The sequence below is a fragment of the Penaeus chinensis genome, chromosome 2 (assembly GCF_019202785.1).
Source record: "Penaeus chinensis breed Huanghai No. 1 chromosome 2, ASM1920278v2, whole genome shotgun sequence".
NCBI lineage: Eukaryota > Metazoa > Arthropoda > Malacostraca > Decapoda > Penaeidae > Penaeus > Penaeus chinensis.
In genome coordinates, this window is record NC_061820.1 from 6,261,012 (window position 1) to 6,278,511 (window position 17,500).

At 38.6% G+C, this 17,500-nt stretch overlaps 1 protein-coding gene across 1 annotated transcript in view; it reads left to right on the forward strand.

Moving 5' to 3' along the window:
• Positions 1 to 13,728, forward strand: part of LOC125031263 (neurobeachin-like) — a 1,410,248-nt gene extending 1,396,520 nt beyond the window's left edge. Inside the window, 16 exon segments of the mRNA XM_047621927.1 lie at positions 3,916 to 4,033; positions 5,046 to 5,264; positions 5,394 to 5,506; positions 5,890 to 6,030; positions 6,216 to 6,335; positions 6,586 to 6,738; positions 7,184 to 7,351; positions 7,553 to 7,642; positions 7,866 to 8,043; positions 8,402 to 8,482; positions 8,629 to 8,802; positions 8,921 to 9,066; positions 9,387 to 9,504; positions 9,834 to 10,030; positions 10,198 to 10,349; positions 10,463 to 13,728. Of these exon segments, the coding sequence (XP_047477883.1) occupies positions 3,916 to 4,033; positions 5,046 to 5,264; positions 5,394 to 5,506; positions 5,890 to 6,030; positions 6,216 to 6,335; positions 6,586 to 6,738; positions 7,184 to 7,351; positions 7,553 to 7,642; positions 7,866 to 8,043; positions 8,402 to 8,482; positions 8,629 to 8,802; positions 8,921 to 9,066; positions 9,387 to 9,504; positions 9,834 to 10,030; positions 10,198 to 10,349; positions 10,463 to 10,553 (2,259 nt within the window). The 3' untranslated portion in view covers positions 10,554 to 13,728.
• Positions 13,729 to 17,500: the final 3,772 nt, after the last annotated feature.

Sequence of the window (17,500 nt, forward strand, 5' to 3'; positions counted from 1 at the left end):
TGTTAAAAAGAGTTCTAAATGAATATGAGAGTTGTGGACCGATGATGTCACCAGAGTGCCTCCCTCCCTCCCTGCAGCGCCGATAAAAGCTGTATGGGGAGCCATAGAGTGCAAATATGCGGGCGTGTGGGCGGCCGGGAGGGGGGGGGGTTTGGTTTGCGAAGTTCTAGCTTCGCCCGGGCCTTCTAGATATGGCCCGGCTGGCCGGGAGGCGGTTGGGCGTGCGGTGGTTAAGATAAGAGAGGTCCTGGCGAAGGGATTAGCGTGTGGTAGTGTTTGTGGCGTGTTGGATCAGACTTGGGTTTCGTCTTAATGGTATGTTGACATTTATGGGTGGCCGGGGTGGCAGGGAGAAAGTTTTTAGTCCCTGGCTTTTTAATGTCCTTTTTTTCTGATTATTTTTTACTTTAGTTTGTAGAGTTAACACCCGTTTGTTTAAGGAAATATAAAAAACGTTGGTTTTGTAATTCATTGGATACATTTTAGGCATTTTTGTCGTTTTATTATTGAAACATCGAGAAGGGGAAAAGCCGCTTAATGTCCCAAGGCGTCGCAAAGGCCGTGTGAAGTCCGTCGTCTGGCAGAGGGTGAGTCAGAACGTCAAGTATTCCTCCTATTTATCTTTAGATAACCGGGGCGCATAACATAGAATTATCTTGTCACAGGAGCGATAAAGCGGGTCGCCAAAGAACCGGGAGAGTACTGCAGGAAAGGGTCCTGTAAATGCGCGTGGGGGCTTTGTAACGCGGACGCCGCCGGGCTGTTGTTGTGACAGCGGCGGCGAGATGGGGCGACAGGTGGTGCGGCCGCCATGTTGGTCCGTTTGATGTTCCCGCGGCTTCGGAACCAGCTTGCTCGTTCTTGCGCCCACAGGCTTTGTTTTCGTGTTATTTCTCCTTTTTTTATTTGTCTCACGAAGCATGTCCATCTGTATGTTTGTTTTTGGGTGACGGTTAACGAGCCGAGAATATGAAAAGTGTTGGCCGTTTTGTTGGGGCGGGGGATACATGCGCAATCGTTTCTTTACTCTTTCTTCGTGACTTTTTGTTCAGTATGTTTGCTTTTTAGTTAAGTTGGTTTGATAAGTTTTATATTTTTTTATGATTCTTTTCGAGTATTTTAATTCTTGTCGCTTTGGTATAAATCAAGACTTTTTTTATATATATATTCGCGCAGTTTTGTAATTTGTATTTTCAAAGTGCACATAGGAAAATTTAACAATGTATTTTCGGTTGTATAAGGCATTACGATTTTTTCTTAGACATTAAAGCAATTTTCTGTTATAAAATGTGGTGGCGCTTTCAAGTTCGCTATTTTACTTTTGTCTTTTATTGTCTGTCTTCGTCATCTAATCCTTATCCTTCTACACTCTTATTCTTATTCTTAAGAAAATTGCCACTGCTCTCAACAAACCTTTATCTGTAACAAGAATTCCCTCACGTGCGGCAACTGTTTCTTCATGTGATAGACGCTCCTTATCTATTATCAATGCTTGGTTTGTTTTATACATTTTCCCTCTCTGCTGATAAATAACTGTTTGGTAACATGTTAGTCATTTTTAGGATATGATCCGCGGGTAGATTATGCCCTCGATAGATAGTGTTTGATGTTGTTTTCGTTATTAATGGTAGATTTTGTTTTGGTTATGAGTGATAATTTTGCTTTGGTCGTTAATGGTTATTTTCTTGTCGTTATTAATGGTGGCGTCATCGTAATGTGTCCTGTAGTTCGTTACCATTTGCGATGATGGTTAATTGCGAGTCCCGCCACACAGACTATTTCCCTTGTAAGGAGAGTTCTCTTTTATGCACAAATGTTCTGTGTAACACTTGTTCCGAATAACGCTTGTGTTTCCTAATCATTCGAGCCTGTCGTTGGTTTTACAAGTGCTCGTATATCAGTGTGACAACCGTAGTTGCCTTTAATGCGTTTTCTCGATTCACGACCAAGGGATTCTGTTGTTTTATGTTTGTTTGTTTTTTTGTTTTTCTGTCTTTTTAAAAATGCGCTTCTAGTTCTGTTGCAACGCTCTTTATAATTGTTACTTAGTAGTAGTTCAGGATAATGTTTTCGATTTTTGAAAGGTCTGTTTCGTTTCAGATTAGTTATACTTCATTTTGATGTTTTGTCACATTACGACACAAGCATCAAGTTTCGTTGTGCGAGTAAAAAATAACTCGCGATAATTCTTTTGCAATCCGCTATAGTACGCGCTTCTGATTGCTTTTAATGCGTCGAAGGTGCATTATTATAAAACACGCCAGTCACTGGAACGGTATGGATTATTATTGAAAATAATGCGCGTTACTTTTGATAATAACGCGCACTTCTGTTTAGCTTTGTGCATAGTTTTTCTTTCAGTATACAATCGCTTGTGATCGACTTCAGGGATTTTTGTTTTTCTTAATATGCTTATTGTCATTGAAAAAAATAGCTTTTATAGGGATGTGTTTTAACTTCTTTGGCGCTCGACTTGTGCACATATAGAATACGAAAACGTTATTAGTTTTTCTTTTGAAATGCCTTTGTTTCTGCCCCAACGCTGTGACAGCTCCCTTCCTTATCATACGATCAGTTTCGTGTCACTTCCTCTATTTTTGATTTTCATTTGTCTCGAGCGGCGACCCCCTGAGACGACAGAGAAATTTTTTGCGTGTTTCGTAACGCCTTTGCTGTCAGCGCGGGATGTCATAACCCGTTCGAGGCCGATCCCTTTGTTTGGCAGGGTCACGTGACCGCCTTCACCTGTGCCTCGTCTCGCAGTCTCGGGAGATTTTCTTGGCGGTTCTCGCTTTTGTCGGCGTTATCGTCACTGCTGCGCGGAGTAATCCCGCTGGATTTTGATTGTTCTGGAAATTTGGTTGTGACTGTGAAGGTTTTTTTGTTTTTGTTTTTTGAGGGGGGGCGGTCGAAAATATCATCTATCTACAGGAATCTTAAAAGATTGTGGACAGCAGAACGTCACGTAGCGCTTGTGAAGGCCGTTTCGTAGTGCTTTGGGAAAGCATAAATATTTTAGATTTTGTGAATATCGGTTTGGAAGCGAGTCCTCCGAGCCGAAAGCCTCCCCGACCCGATCGCGTCGTCGGCCATCTTGGACAGCTTGGGTGGTGCACCTTGCAAATGTCTGCCGGGGGCCGCCTCCGCCGCCGTATTGATCCTGCATGTTTCCCCTCCCACGGCCCTCCCTCACTCGCGCGCAGGGGCAGCAGGCGTGAAGGGCGGCGCAGCGACTGTGGGAGGCGGACGGAGGCGGGGGGAGAGGAGGGATGAAGGGGATAGAGAGGTGCTGCCCCCCCTCCCCCCTCCCCCGTGCGATCCCTGCCGCTGGCTTTTGGTTCGGGATTTGACTTTTTCCCGTTGATCCGCTGTTGCTGGCAAAGCGGGTGTTGTGTTTATTTGGTGTTGACCTTTTTGTTTGATATTTGAAGTGTAAGGAAGTTGGTTAAGGACGTTTACCTCCACAAATGGAAGAATCGGAGGCTAAGGACATACAATGTATAATGTATTAAATGGGTATTTTAATAACTCGTTTGAGCTAAGATATGAATAAGAACACTTTGTTCAAATAATACATGAAGTTCCTTCAGAAATCAGTGTTAGTTATTATACTTTTATTCTTTTATTGATTTATACTTTTAAATATAAGATCTCATCAGAGCAGTATTGATTTATACTTTTAAATATAAGATCTCATCAGAGCAGTATGAAGGGTCTTTTATGAACATCATAATTTAAATTGTTCAATTGAATTCCTTTTGTAAGTGACTGAATAATAAAATAGGATAATACGAACGACTAGATTGGCAATGTTAATTCCCCCATCGAACATCTCGCGATACGCGTAATGCAGATTAGATAATTGTTTCCCTTTTAAAGATGACAAATCTAATTACTTTTCCTTTTTTTTCACAGGTGGTCAAGTACTGCGAACATGTGCACGGGAAATGGCACTTCAGCGAGGTGCGCGCCATCTTCAGCCGGCGCTACCTCCTTCAGAACACCGCCCTCGAGATCTTCCTCGCCTCAAGGAGTAAGTTGGGCCGTGTGCATCTATCTCGCAGTCACGGACACGCACACACATGATTATCCACAGGCTCATTGTATTTGCGTAAGGGTTCAAGCGCGTGTGCTCACTCAGACAGACGCACACATATGCATACGCAAAAACAAAAACAAATAAAAATTGATAAATTGATAAATGATAATAATGATAATGCTAGTAATAATAATGATGATAATGATAATGATAACAATTATTATTATTATTATTAATGTTATGAATATTATGATGGTTACTAAATTAGGGAGATGAATAAATCAAATAAATGCATAAATAGAAATAAACTAATAAATGAAAATGAAATATGAATGAATAGATTCATAAATAACTGAAACATGAAATGCACTTGCGCTAACACTGAACTTGAATCTTATTTAAATGAAGTAATACATATATGATACTGATCGATTCCTTGGGAATTCCGAAGTATGCAGAAAATAATTATCTCTCTCTCTCTCTCTCTCTCTCTCTCTCTCTCTCTCTCTCTCTCTCTCTCTCTCTCTCTCTCTCTCTCTCTCTCTCTCTCTCCTCTTTCTTTCTCTCTTTTTTTTCTCTCTTTTCTCTTTCTTTCTCTCGTTTTTCTCTCTCCTCTTTCTTTCTCTCTTTTTTTTCTCTCTTTTCTCTTTCTTTCTCTCGTTTTTCTCTCTTTTCTCTTTCTTTCTCCCTTTTTTCTCTCTCTTTTCTCTTTCTTACTCTCTTTTCTCTCTCTTTTCTCTCTCTCTCTCTCTCTCTCTCTCTCTCTCTCTCTCTCTCTCTCTCTCTCTCTCTCTCTCTCTCTCTCTCTCTCTCTCTCTCTCTCTCTCTCTCTCTCTCTCACTCTGTTCTCCCTCCCCCGCTATCTTCATTATTCACTCTTTTCCACACTTCCCTGTCCCTCTGTTTACTTCCGTCTTCCGCCCAACAACGTAACCGTATCAAGGAAAACTAATGCACACGTCCTTTCCCCCCCCTTCCTCCGCCGATGCCACCTCCTCCCCTGCAGCGTCGGTGTTCTTCGCGTTCCCCGACCAAACGACGGTCAAGCGCGTGGCCAAGGCGCTGCCCCGAGTGGGTGTGGGCATCAAGTACGGCATCCCGCAGACGCGAAGAGCCTCCATGATGTCCCCGAGGCAGCTCTTCCGCGCATCCAACATGACGCAGAAGTGGCAGCGCCGCGAGATCTCCAACTTCGAGTACTTGATGTTCCTGAACACTATTGCAGGTAATTACTTTGGGGTTTATGTTGTGTTTATTTTTATCGTGACGTCCGCTTCAGGTTTCCCCTGCTATTAACGGCACTTATTGGATTTTTTTCAGTATTTCATATGATAGCCCAACCTTTTCTTCACAGGTCGGACCTACAATGACCTGAACCAGTACCCGGTGTTCCCCTGGGTCCTCACCAACTTCGACACACACGAACTTGACCTTTCCCAACCGTCCAACTACAGAGACTTATCCAAGGTGGGGCAGCGTTTCCTTTGTTCATGGCTTTATATCACATTTTATTTAATATCGTGGTCGTGATTAATATTTGATGGGAAAGATTTTGATGTGTAATCGCGATGACCATCCAGGAAATATTGTTTAGTTCCATGTTTTTTTAGGTAAACGCTAATTAATTTATTTGATATTGGCATTTATGGCTTCATTACTGGCAGATTCTCAAATATCTTCCAATTGATCAATTCACCTGTTACTAGAAGAATCCGGCCCTTATTAAGACTATACACCCATCAGTTAATTTACCGGTATACCGCCTCCTGTGCATATGCATCAACGAATTTACATTTAACTGACATCATATTTGTGCTGCAATTAATTTCGCCTTCCCCCTCCCCCTTCAGCCCATCGGCGCCCTGAACCCCTCGCGCCGCGCCTTCTTCGAGGAACGCTACAACTCCTGGGAACACGACCAGATTCCTCCCTTCCACTACGGCACTCACTACTCCACCGCGGCCTTTACGCTCAACTGGCTCATCAGACTTGTAAGCGATTGGATAACTTAGATCATGTTGTGTTTTGCATAATGGAAGCTCTGCACTGCGTTTCTCCACTGTTGGAGTAAAATGCTGAGGTTGACTTATTGATTTCTATTAATAATTGGATATATTTTCCATTGCTTAGGTGAATTTTAAAGAATTTGATAATGGTTCTGGTATTCTATTTCTAGGAACCCTTCACCACCATGTTCCTGGCCCTGCAAGGAGGCAAGTTCGACCACCCGAACCGCATGTTCTCCTCAGTCGCCACAGCTTGGAAGAACTGTCAGCGAGACACTTCTGATGTCAAGGTGAGAGAGAGTAGAATAAGCAAGTGTTCATTGATGTAAAGTAAAGTAAAGTAAAGTAAACAAAAAAAAAAAAAAGAAGATGAATACCATGCTGTGTATATATAGGTTTTATACATTGTTATAAAGGCAGGAAAAAAATCGTATAATAATCTCCAGTACAAGTGTATTATAGAAACTGCTTTCATCCATGCTTTCCTTGAAGTGATATGTCTTTCTGAAACTTGATGGTGACTTTCTTTTTGGTGTACAGGAACTCATCCCAGAGTTTTACTACCTACCGGAGATGTTTGTGAACTGGAACAGGTACAAACTTGGAGCAACGGAAGAGGACGGAATTGTTGATGATGTTGTTCTTCCACCTTGGGCTTCTTCACCAGAGGAGTTTATTCGCATCAACAGAATGGTACGATTTGGGGAAGAGAAGAATATTTACTCCTCTATTAGATGTCACATTATTCAGTTGTTATAACTGTAAAGTCATTGAATTATATATTACATGATTGCCATTTTTATTTGTTGCATTCTATGGTATTTATTAATGGAAAACAATCTGCCGCGTCAACATCTAAGGTCATTAGCGGCGTCTTTGGGCGAAAAGGTTAAAGATGAGTTAACGATTAGGGTAAGTGGACCGAAGAAGGGGATGAAGAAGAGAAGGAAAAGGAAAGGGGGTGAAAGAAAGACCATGCAAAATTTGTTGAGGCGAGGGCTGAGGTCCAAGGCAGGGTGATCCCCTACATTGGGCCTCAGTCTGTCTCCGTCTCCTAAGATTCCATGGCATTCGATTGCTTCTGACAGTAAAATGAATTAACAAATAGGATTTCATCAGTTTTGCTTTTTGTCCACAGGCACTGGAGTCAGAATTTGTATCATGCCAGCTCCACCAGTGGATTGACCTCATCTTCGGCTACAAACAGCGTGGACCCGAGGCTGTACGAGCCACCAATGTCTTCTACTACCTCACCTACGAAGGATCTGTAGATTTGGATTCTATACAGGATCCTGTGATGAGGGAGGTTAGTAATTGGATTTTTTTTTTTTTTTTTTTTTTTTTTTTGCATTATTGTTAACAGTTGAAAGCATATACAAATGATCTTGTATGCACATATTAATCATGAGAAGAGAAAATTCATGTTGTATAATTGTACCGGTTTTATGATTTTTTTTAATGAAATCTATAATGCTTACCTATTACTGAATCAATATACCATCTCCAGGCAATTGAGAATCAGATAAGAAACTTTGGACAGACACCTTCACAGCTGTTAATGGAGCCCCATCCACCCCGCTCCTCTGCTATGCACTTAGTAAGTCACTTCAGTGTGAACCAGTTTTAAGAATTTGTGACAGTAGGTTTATGTTTAGATATTTATCATAAACTGATTTGGATTTGTACCAGCACTTTGATAATATTAGCAATGAAATAGCAGATCAAATTTGTATATTTTGCAGTCAGTAAAGTGAAGAAGTTCTAACTGTAGGTTAGTCTGTAAACAGCTACAAGCAACTAATGTTTGTTTTTTATTTCAGTCACCTCTGATGTTCTCTGGTGTGTGCGAGGACGTGTGTATGGTTATGAAGTTTGTGAGCAACTCTCCCATCTGTCATATCTCTGCTAATACTTACCCTCAGCTTCCTCTTCCATCTGTTGTCACCATCACAAACAACCATCATTTCGCAATCAATCGCTGGAACACCAACTATTCAGGTACTGTATTTTCATTTTTAGAGGTGCAAAATGATATAGTCTAGAATTTATATAATAATGAACTGTATTCATGTAGACAAACGTAGAAAAAGTATGAATGAGAATGAATATCTTTACAATACAAGAGGTCCATTTGACTGGTTTCAATTATATCTTCATCAGAAATACATGTATTTCTGACAAAGAAATAATTGAAACCAATCGGATACAAATCTTGCATTGTGGAAGATATTTATTCTCATTCATATGTTTTCTACATTTATAATTTGGTGTACAAAGCCATACAGATGCATATCATTTATCATTATTTTATTTTATTTATTTTTTATTTATTTATTTATTTAATTATTTTTTTCAGTGAATGTACAGAGTCCCAGCTATGCTGAAGGAAGCCAGTCACCGTCCACTCTCTTGCCTCTGTCCATGGATCCCGTCCTTCGTAAGTTGCTCATTAATTTATTGAAAATCACTGTTAAGTCACCAGTAACATGCATTCATTAAAAGATCAGAATTCTTTTCTAAATTCTAAAGCATATTTGTGTATTTCATAGAATATAATTCTAATTGCCTATTTCCTCTTTGAAGAACAAGCTGCAACAGGCAACAGCAGTAGCCAACAGCAGAAGCGTCACCTGGGAGACAACTTCAGTCAAAAGGTTCGCATGAGGAGCAACTGCTTTGTTACAACAGTGGACTCAAGGTTCATCATTGCCTGCGGCTTTTGGGACAACAGTTTCCGTGTCTTCTCTACAGAAACAGGTATTTTGGTGTAGAAAAATAAAGAGCAGTTTACTATTGTGAAACAAAATTCTCACTGTATAGATTTAAAAACTAATTGTAAGAAACAACACTGACTAATTACTTTTTCCAACAACAGCAAAGATTGTGCAGATAGTATTTGGTCATTATGGTGTGGTTACGTGCCTGAGTCGCAGTGAATGTAACATCACCAGTGACTGCTATGTAGCATCAGGTGCACATGACTGCACAGTTCTCTTGTGGCACTGGAATGCACGGACACAGGTATGCATATCAAAGAAATCAGTTTGTCTTCATGTAATTATGACCTATTCTGAATATAAAGTTACTGAAATTAGATGAAAATTTAGATGTGGAACCAGCCTGTACCCAGGCAGGAAATAACTTTATTTCTACACTATTATTATTTTGGTCATGAACCACAGGTTACTCTCCACTTGTGTAATCTAGCTGCAAATAACATATAGCTCTCTTATATTTTATTATTTATCAAAATATCCATGTATCAAATTCCTTCAACTTAATCTATCATTAACCACATCCTTATTCATTATATGATACTAATTGATACATCTTGCCTGTAGATGATTATGGGTGAGGGAGATTCACCAACACCACGAGCAACACTAACTGGACATGAGACAGAGGTCACAGCTGTTGTTATCTCAGCTGAGCTTGGTCTTGTTGTATCAGGCTCAAAGGGTAAGGGCACAGTTCATTAATTTCCCTTGATACATCCTTTGCTATCCCTATATTTATATATATACAGTTTACAGCTGTTGCTGTTGTTATTTTAAAGTAATCAGTAATATCCTTTTATATAACACTGATATACTTGCTAAGCTAAAGCATCAGTATTATATTCTATAACCAAGTAATGACTAAAAGTTGGAATATGACTAGATTTATAACATATCATCTGTAAAGATTCAGAAACTTCAGAGAAATAAACCTTGAACCTCAACATCTAATCCATTTTTTAAAAAATGGTTATTTAATTTTTCCTCATATAAAAATCCTTTACATTCTAGATGGACCTGTTCTTATTCACACCACATCTGGAGATTTGTTGAGGTCCTTAGAAGCACCAGATGGTTTCCTCTCTCCTGAAAATGTTGCCCTGTCTCGTGAGGGCTTGATAGTCATTAACTATGATCGAGGACATGTGGGTGCTTATACCATGAATGGAAAGAGACTGCGACATGAATCCCACAATGATAACATTCAGGTTAGTCCTAAGATGTATATGATTATTATTATTATTATTATTATTATTATTATTATTATTATTATTTGCAGTAGTAGCATTGGCTTAAGTGTAGATTTAGTCTTCTTCCTATTTACTGGACATGGTATTCTTGAGAATTACTTGTTTAACCTGAGATCCATTTTCAGTGCGTTATCCTGAGCCGTGATGGAGAATACATGATGACTGGAGGAGACAAGGGTATTGTTGAAGTGTGGCGCACTTTCTCTCTTGCCCTTCTGTATGCCTTCCCAACCTGTGACTCTGCAATCAGATCTCTTGCACTTTCACATGATCAGAGGTATGCAGCTGTAATAGGTTTGGTTATTCTCGAGTTGGGAATCATCTGTTATCATATTTTATATCCTTTTTAAGAGAGGACCAAAAGTTTGATTGAAATTACCTGTTTTGCAGATTCCTGATGGCTGGTTTATCAACTGGATCCATTGTTGTGTTCCACATTGACTTCAACCGCTGGCACCACGAGTTCCAGCAACGTTACTGAACACTTCCCTTGTGTACTTATCATTCCCAATGTTGACCGCACAAGAACAGGAAACATTGCAAAATAGGTAGAAGAAGCAAGACCAAGAGATTTAGATGTATATTCAAATCAATATGAGAAAGTTCTTGTCATACTGATGATTGGTTAACCCGCTTCCATGGTTTCCTTTGTGTCATTACATATACTATATGTAAGTTACATGTTACAGGTCAGATTGACTGGAAAAATGGAAGATGGAAATCTTTTTAGCAACTGTTTTTAAGAGAATCAGAATAGTAGTCATTAGTCTTTTACTGATGACTTATACAAGAAAGTGTTTTTACTGTAACTGGATGTTTTAATTGCAATGATTGAATATTAAGTGGGTAAGACTGCCAAGCTTAAATTACTATTAAGTATGCAAAAAGGAAAAAATAATTTGTCTTTTATATGTAGTTGCCATCTTTTATTTTGTGAGCACATGAGCTTAAACTAGGTTGATTGACTTTTCAAATACCTTGAAGCTCATTAGGCTTTGTGATAGACAGACTGTACTTACATTGATGAATCTTTATTAGCATTTTTAGCTGTAGTGTTTGGGTTTGCTAGAGAGCATTAATATTAAAGATAAAAGTTTGTCAGTTTTGGGATTTGGTGTTACTTCCTGATAAACATCCTAAATGGATTTCAGATATTGAGCCTGTTCTTGTTTGCTTAATCATATGAACATCTTCACCGCAAAAATCACATCATAACTTACATAGTGGGCTCTTTCATATGCTACAATGTTAGCACATTGTAATGGGATTTACAGGTAAAACATTTAGTTACCTTGTTTGTTTCAGTGTTTCTATCTTTTCTGTCAGAGGGAAAATCTAGTTTTAGGGAACTAGAATATCCAGTAATACCAAGTGATGAATCTATCGATACGACACTCGACGACAAACATGAAGATGTACTTACCTTTTTTATAATCTGAAGAGCCTATTATGTATGTCAATAAAGCATATTTTTCTGTAGTGGTAGGAAAATGTAAGTGTTATCTGAACCAAGTTTAACACTCATTACTGCTGGTCATGCATCATAGACTAATGATAAAGATTCGTTACAGCATTTGTTACGGCAATAATTTTACAAGAGCCCAGGTGTTGCTTCTAGTCAGGTGTCGCTGTGCCAAAACAAGGGGTCATTTTTTATCATTGCCAGATGTTCTTATAAGAAATATAGGCACCAAAATCTAATGAAGGCAACTGATTAAAATAAAGACAAGTGTAGTGTAGACTTGAAGGAATCCAGATACTAAACAGTTGTACTTCTTGTGGGTGATAAAGTCATCTTCAGTTCTTGTAAATGGTTATAACAGCCATATGCATAAAATATTGAAATAGGACTTTGAAAAGAGCTCCTCTGACTGCAAAACCACAGGTGGGTAATATAGTATGAAGACTACAGTAAGGTTAATTAGCCATAGCACTGAATTTGAAACACGCAATCTTTCTATAAACTAGCACTGAGCGAGTATGTACCAGAATGTTAGTGTCAGCTTTCATATTTTCCTTATTTCATACATAAATGCTGGTTAAAAAAAAGGACAGATTCTTTTGTAATATACTTCACTAAAAGTTTCTTTTATGCTATTAATAATATATATAAATATATATATCCTTAAATAAAATTAAGCAGTAGATTTCATTAGTTATTGCAGGTCATGAGTAAATAATTGAAATTTGATATTCCACAAGCTTAATACCTTCCTTACATAATTTTAAAGGCATGTGTATTGTCTTATTTATGCATTTTCAAGCTTATGTATTAGCCTTTCTATGACAGAGGTGATTCATCCTACAGAGTTTCCCATTGTGTAAAGCATATATTAAAAATTTAGAAATGAGTTTTTTGTAGAAATCACAGCTCAAGACCCCTCGGCAAGCTTGGCACTGAAACTAACCAACCATTCCCTCCATCAGTTGTGTTTGTGATAGCTGCTCAGAACGTTGTAAATAGTAATTACCAAGCTCACTGTCCATGTAATATAAAGCCAATGTTCCACAAGTGAGGGGCAATTCTCTTTCTAGTGGATATCATGTGCTTGAGTGACTTGTATAAATTTAAGAAACTGCAGTTAGCATCAATGTTCAATTGCTGCTGTCTTGCAGTTATGTTGTTTGATATGAATATTTAGAATTAGCCTATCATTATTTTGGCAAGTTATAATATTCAATTGCACATATACCATTTTCTTTTCTACAAATTTGTGATGGTAACCTTTTTTCCATGTTCATGGATGTGCACTTGGAGGAATAATTGATCACTATTGATTGTGGCAAATATGCGATTCTAGTTTACTTTTGCAAGACTTGTTTCTGCTTTTATAGTTCAATGCACTGGCATTGCCCTTTGGGTTGAGCATCATTGGTGCTTGACAAAACCTGCTTTGGTAGAGGGCAGGAGTTGTAAACCTCCAATCGCAGCCCAAGAAATGTTTATCAGAGATATTGTATTGGAGGAGTGTTGGTGATTATTGTCCAAGGTCTGTAGACATGTAAGGGGTATTGTGAGAAAATTATTTAGGCTGATTATTTTCTTTGGACTAGTACTGTGTCCAGTGTTTAGAGTTAAGGCGGCTAGTATAATTTTTACGAGAAAATTTTATTCAGTCACTATTATCTAGTGATTCAATGTATAAAGTATTATTAAAATTATCTATGGGATGTTGTCAGTTTTGGGTATAACTCGGCTTTCAGTGCAAAATCAGGTTTTATTACCATCAAAATGTCACTTTTTTCTTTGATGACACTTCATAAGGCATATGATAGGCATGAAGTCAAACCCATCACAACCACAGTAGTGGTCTTTAATATAATAACAATGATAAAACACAAAATCAGACTTAAGAACTCATTGGCTGCAATTTCCTTTTGAGATACACTCAGGTTAATGTAGCAGTTTTATTAAACTCATTTTGATAATGTAAAACTGATTGCAATATAGAAAGGCTTGATTTTTTCTGTATTTTGATAATTATATGTACATGAGAGACATGTGAGTGAAGACATTAACCTGAGTACAAGCAAAAGAACCGATGGTGTTGTGGGACATTGACAGTCATTGCCGCAAAGTGCCAGTCTGACATCCTTCCTCACTCTTCATTGTTAAAGTTAGTGTACGTAGAAAGGCCAATAAAGGAAATTACTAAGCTCTGCACTTTTATTTTACTCTGATCCTATTAAGTCTATCCAGAATTTCCTTTTGTACCTATGATGATGATTTTATAATTGTTTAAAACAAATTCTCTTTAGGAAATATTGAAGAAAATCGAGAAGGGAATCTCAAAGAAAAGTAAAAGTAAGTGAAACTAATTAACTCTCATACAGTGTAGGCATACTTATTTGAAACAGTCTGAAACAGTATGTAATCTTTAAAAGAATAATAGAAATAACCCCTTAATGATGATAATTGATTGTGATGATAATGAATAATGGTGCTAGTGGTATTGATGATACATGATTAATTATAAATGAAGATTGATGAATTATGATAATAATAATGATGATGATGACTGCCTGGTGATAAATGATGGTCATGATCATACCAGTGACAACATTGCTGATGATGATGATGATGAAATTGATGATGATACTGATAATACTGATAGTGATACTAAACCCTCAATTCCACTCACGACAGCCACGATGCCAATGTTATTACCCAGTGCCAAAAGTTCGACTCCACCTCCACTTCCAGGAATCATACTCGAGTTGACAAATCTTTTTACTTTTGAATTGTATTAAATGGTTAATCAATGTTTTACTGATGTTACATTAGAAAATACCAATAAGTATAAGATGTCAGTTATTAACATCTTGAAATTATAAATCAGACAACAAAAAACTATCAGAATCAGTTAAAAATGCCCAGCCACTAAGTGCCTATCTTATGGTTCCCTTCGTCTATTGTCACAATAAGAGAGAGAGAGAGAGAGAGAGAGAGAGAGAGAGAGAGAGAGAGAGAGAGAGAGAGAGAGAGAGAGAGAGAGAGAGAGAGAGAGAGAGAGAGAGAGAGAGAGAGAGAGAGAGAGAGAGAAACAGAAAGGGAGAAAGAAACAGAGAAAGGGAGAAAGAAACAGAGAAAGCGAGAAAGAATCAGAGAAAGAGAGAAAGAAAGAGAAAGAGAGAAAGGGAGTAAGAAAAAAGGAAAAAGAGAAAGAAACAGAGAAAGAGAGAAAGAAACAGAGAAAGAGAGAAAGAAACAGAGAAAGAGAGAAAGAAACAAAGAAAAAGAGAAACAGAGAAACAGATAAAGGGAGAGAGAAACAGGGAAAGGGAGAAAGAAACAGAGAAAGGGAGAAAGAAACAGCAAGGGTGAAAAACAGAGAGAGGGAGATAGAAAAAGAGAAAGGGAAAGAAAGAGAGAGAAACAGAAAGGGAAACAGAGAGAGAGAAAGAGAAAAAAAGATAAAGGGAGAAAGAAACAGAGAAAGTGAGAAAGAAACAGAGAAAGTGAGAAAGAAACAGAGAAAGTGAGAAAGAAACTGAGAAAGTGAGAAAGAAACAGAGAAAGAGAGAGAGAAACAGAGAAAGAGAGAGAGAAACAGAGAAAGAGAGAGAGAAACAGAGAAAGGGAGAAAGAAACAGAGAAAGGGAGAAAGAAACAGAGAAAGGGAGAAAGGGAGAGAGAAACAGAGAAAGGGAGAACAAAACAGAGAAAGAGAGAGAGAAACAAAGAAAGGGAGAGAGAAACAGAGAAAGGGAGAAAGAAAGAGAGAGAGAAACAGAGAAAGGGAGAAAGAGAGAGAAACAGAAAAAGGGAGATAGAAACAGAGAAAGGGAGAAAGAAACAGAGAGAGAGAAACAGAGAAAGGGAGAAAGAAACAGAAAGAGAGAGAAACAGAGAAAGGAGAAAGAAACAGAGAAAGAGAGAAAGAGAGAGAGAAACAAAGAAAGGGAGAGAGAAACAGAGAAAGGGAGAAAGAAAGAGAGAGAGAAACAGAGAAAGGGAGAAAGAGAGAGAAACAGAAAAAGGGAGATAGAAACAGAGAAAGGGAGAAAGAAACAGAGAGAGAGAAACAGAGAAAGGGAGAAAGAAACAGAAAGAGAGAGAAACAGAGAAAGGAGAAAGAAACAGAGAAAGAGAGAAAGAGAGAGAGAAACAGAGAAAGGGAGAAAGAAAGAGAGAAAGAGAGAGAGAAACAGAGAAAGGGAGAAAGAAACAGAGAAAGAGAGAAACAGAGAGAAACAGAGAAAGGGAGAAAGAAACTGAGAAAGGGAGAGAGAAAAATTTAGGGAGAAAGAAACAGAAAGGGATATAGATACAAAGAAAGGGAGAATAAAACAGAGAAAGGGAGACAGAAAAGGAAAGGGAGAAAGAGACAGAAAAAGAAAGGGAGAAAGAAACAGAGAAAGGGAGACAGAAAAAGAAAGGGAGAAAGAAACAGAGAAAGGGAAAGAGAGAGAGAGAGAGAAACAGAGAAAGGGAAAGAGAGAGAGAGAGAGAGAGAGAGAGAGAGAGAGAGAGAGAGAGAGAGAGAGAGAGAGAGAGAAACAGAGAAAGGGAGAAAGAAACAGAGAAAGAGGGAGAGAAACTGAGAAAGGGAGAAAGAAACAGAGAAAGAGAGAGAAAAACAGAGAAAGGGAGAAAGAAAGAGAGAAAGAGAAAGAAAGCGAGAGAGAAAGAGAGAAAGGGAGAAAGAAACAGAGAAAGAGAGAGAGAAAAACAGAGAGAGGGAGAAAGAAACAGAAAAAGAGAGAAAGTGAGAGAGAAATAGAGAAAGGGAGAAAGAAATAGACAAAGAGAGAAAGAGAGAGAGAAACAGAGAAAGGGAGAAAGAAAGAGAGAAACAGAGAAATGGAGAAAGAAACAGAGAAAGAGAGAGAGAAATAGAAAGGAAGAAAGAAAGAGAGAAAGAGAGAGAGAAACAGAGAAAGGGAGAAAGAAACAGAAGAAGAGAGAAAGGGAGAAAGAAACAGAGAAAGGGAGAAAGAAACGGAGAAAGAGAGAGAGAAATAGAGAAAGGGAAAAAGAAACAGGGAAAGAGAGAGACACAGAGAAAGGGAGCAAGAAACAGAGAAAGAGAGAGAGAAAAAGAGAAAGGGAGAAAGAAACAGAGAAAGGGAGAAAGAAACAGAGAAAGAGAGAGAGAAACAGAGAAAGGGAAAGAGAGAGCGAGAAACAGAGAGAAACAGAGAAAGGGAAAGAGAGAGAGAAAAACAGAGAAGGGGAAAGAGAGAGAGAGAAACTGAGAACGGGAAAGAGAGAGAAACTGAGAACGGGAAAGAGAGAGAGAGAAACAGAGAGAGAAACAGAGAAAAGGAAAGTGAGAGAGAAACAAAGAGAGAAACATAGAAAGAGAAACAGAGAAAGGGAAACAGAGAGAGAGAAAGAGAGAGAGAAACAGAGAAAGGGAAAGAGAGAGAGAAACAGAGAAAGGGAAAGAGGGAGAGAGAAACAGAGAGAAACAGAGAAAGGGAAAGAGAGAGAGAAACAGAGAAAGGGAGAAAGGAACAGAAAGAGAGAAAGAGAGAGAAACAGAGAAAACGGGGGGAAAAGAGAAACAGAGAGAGAGAGAGAAACAGAGAAAGGGAGAAAGAAACAGAGAAAGGGAGAAAGAAACAGAGGAAGGGAGAGAGAAACAGAAAGGGAGAAAGAAACAGAGAGAGGGAGAGAGAGAGAGAGAAACAGAGAAAGGGAAAGGGAAAGAGAGAGAGAGAAACAGAGAAAGGGAAAGAGAGAGAGAGAAACAGAGAGAGAGAGAGAGACAGAGAAAGGGAGAAAGAAAGAGAGAAAGAGAGAGAGAAACAGAGAAAGGGAGAAAGAAACAAAGAAAGAGAGAAAGAGAGAAAGGGTGAAAGAATGAGAGAAACAGAGAGAAAAACAGAGAAAGGGAGAAAGAAACTGAGAAAGAGAGAAAGAGAGAGAGAAACAGAGAAAGGAAAGAAAAAAAACAGAGAAAAGAGAGAAAGAGAGAGAGA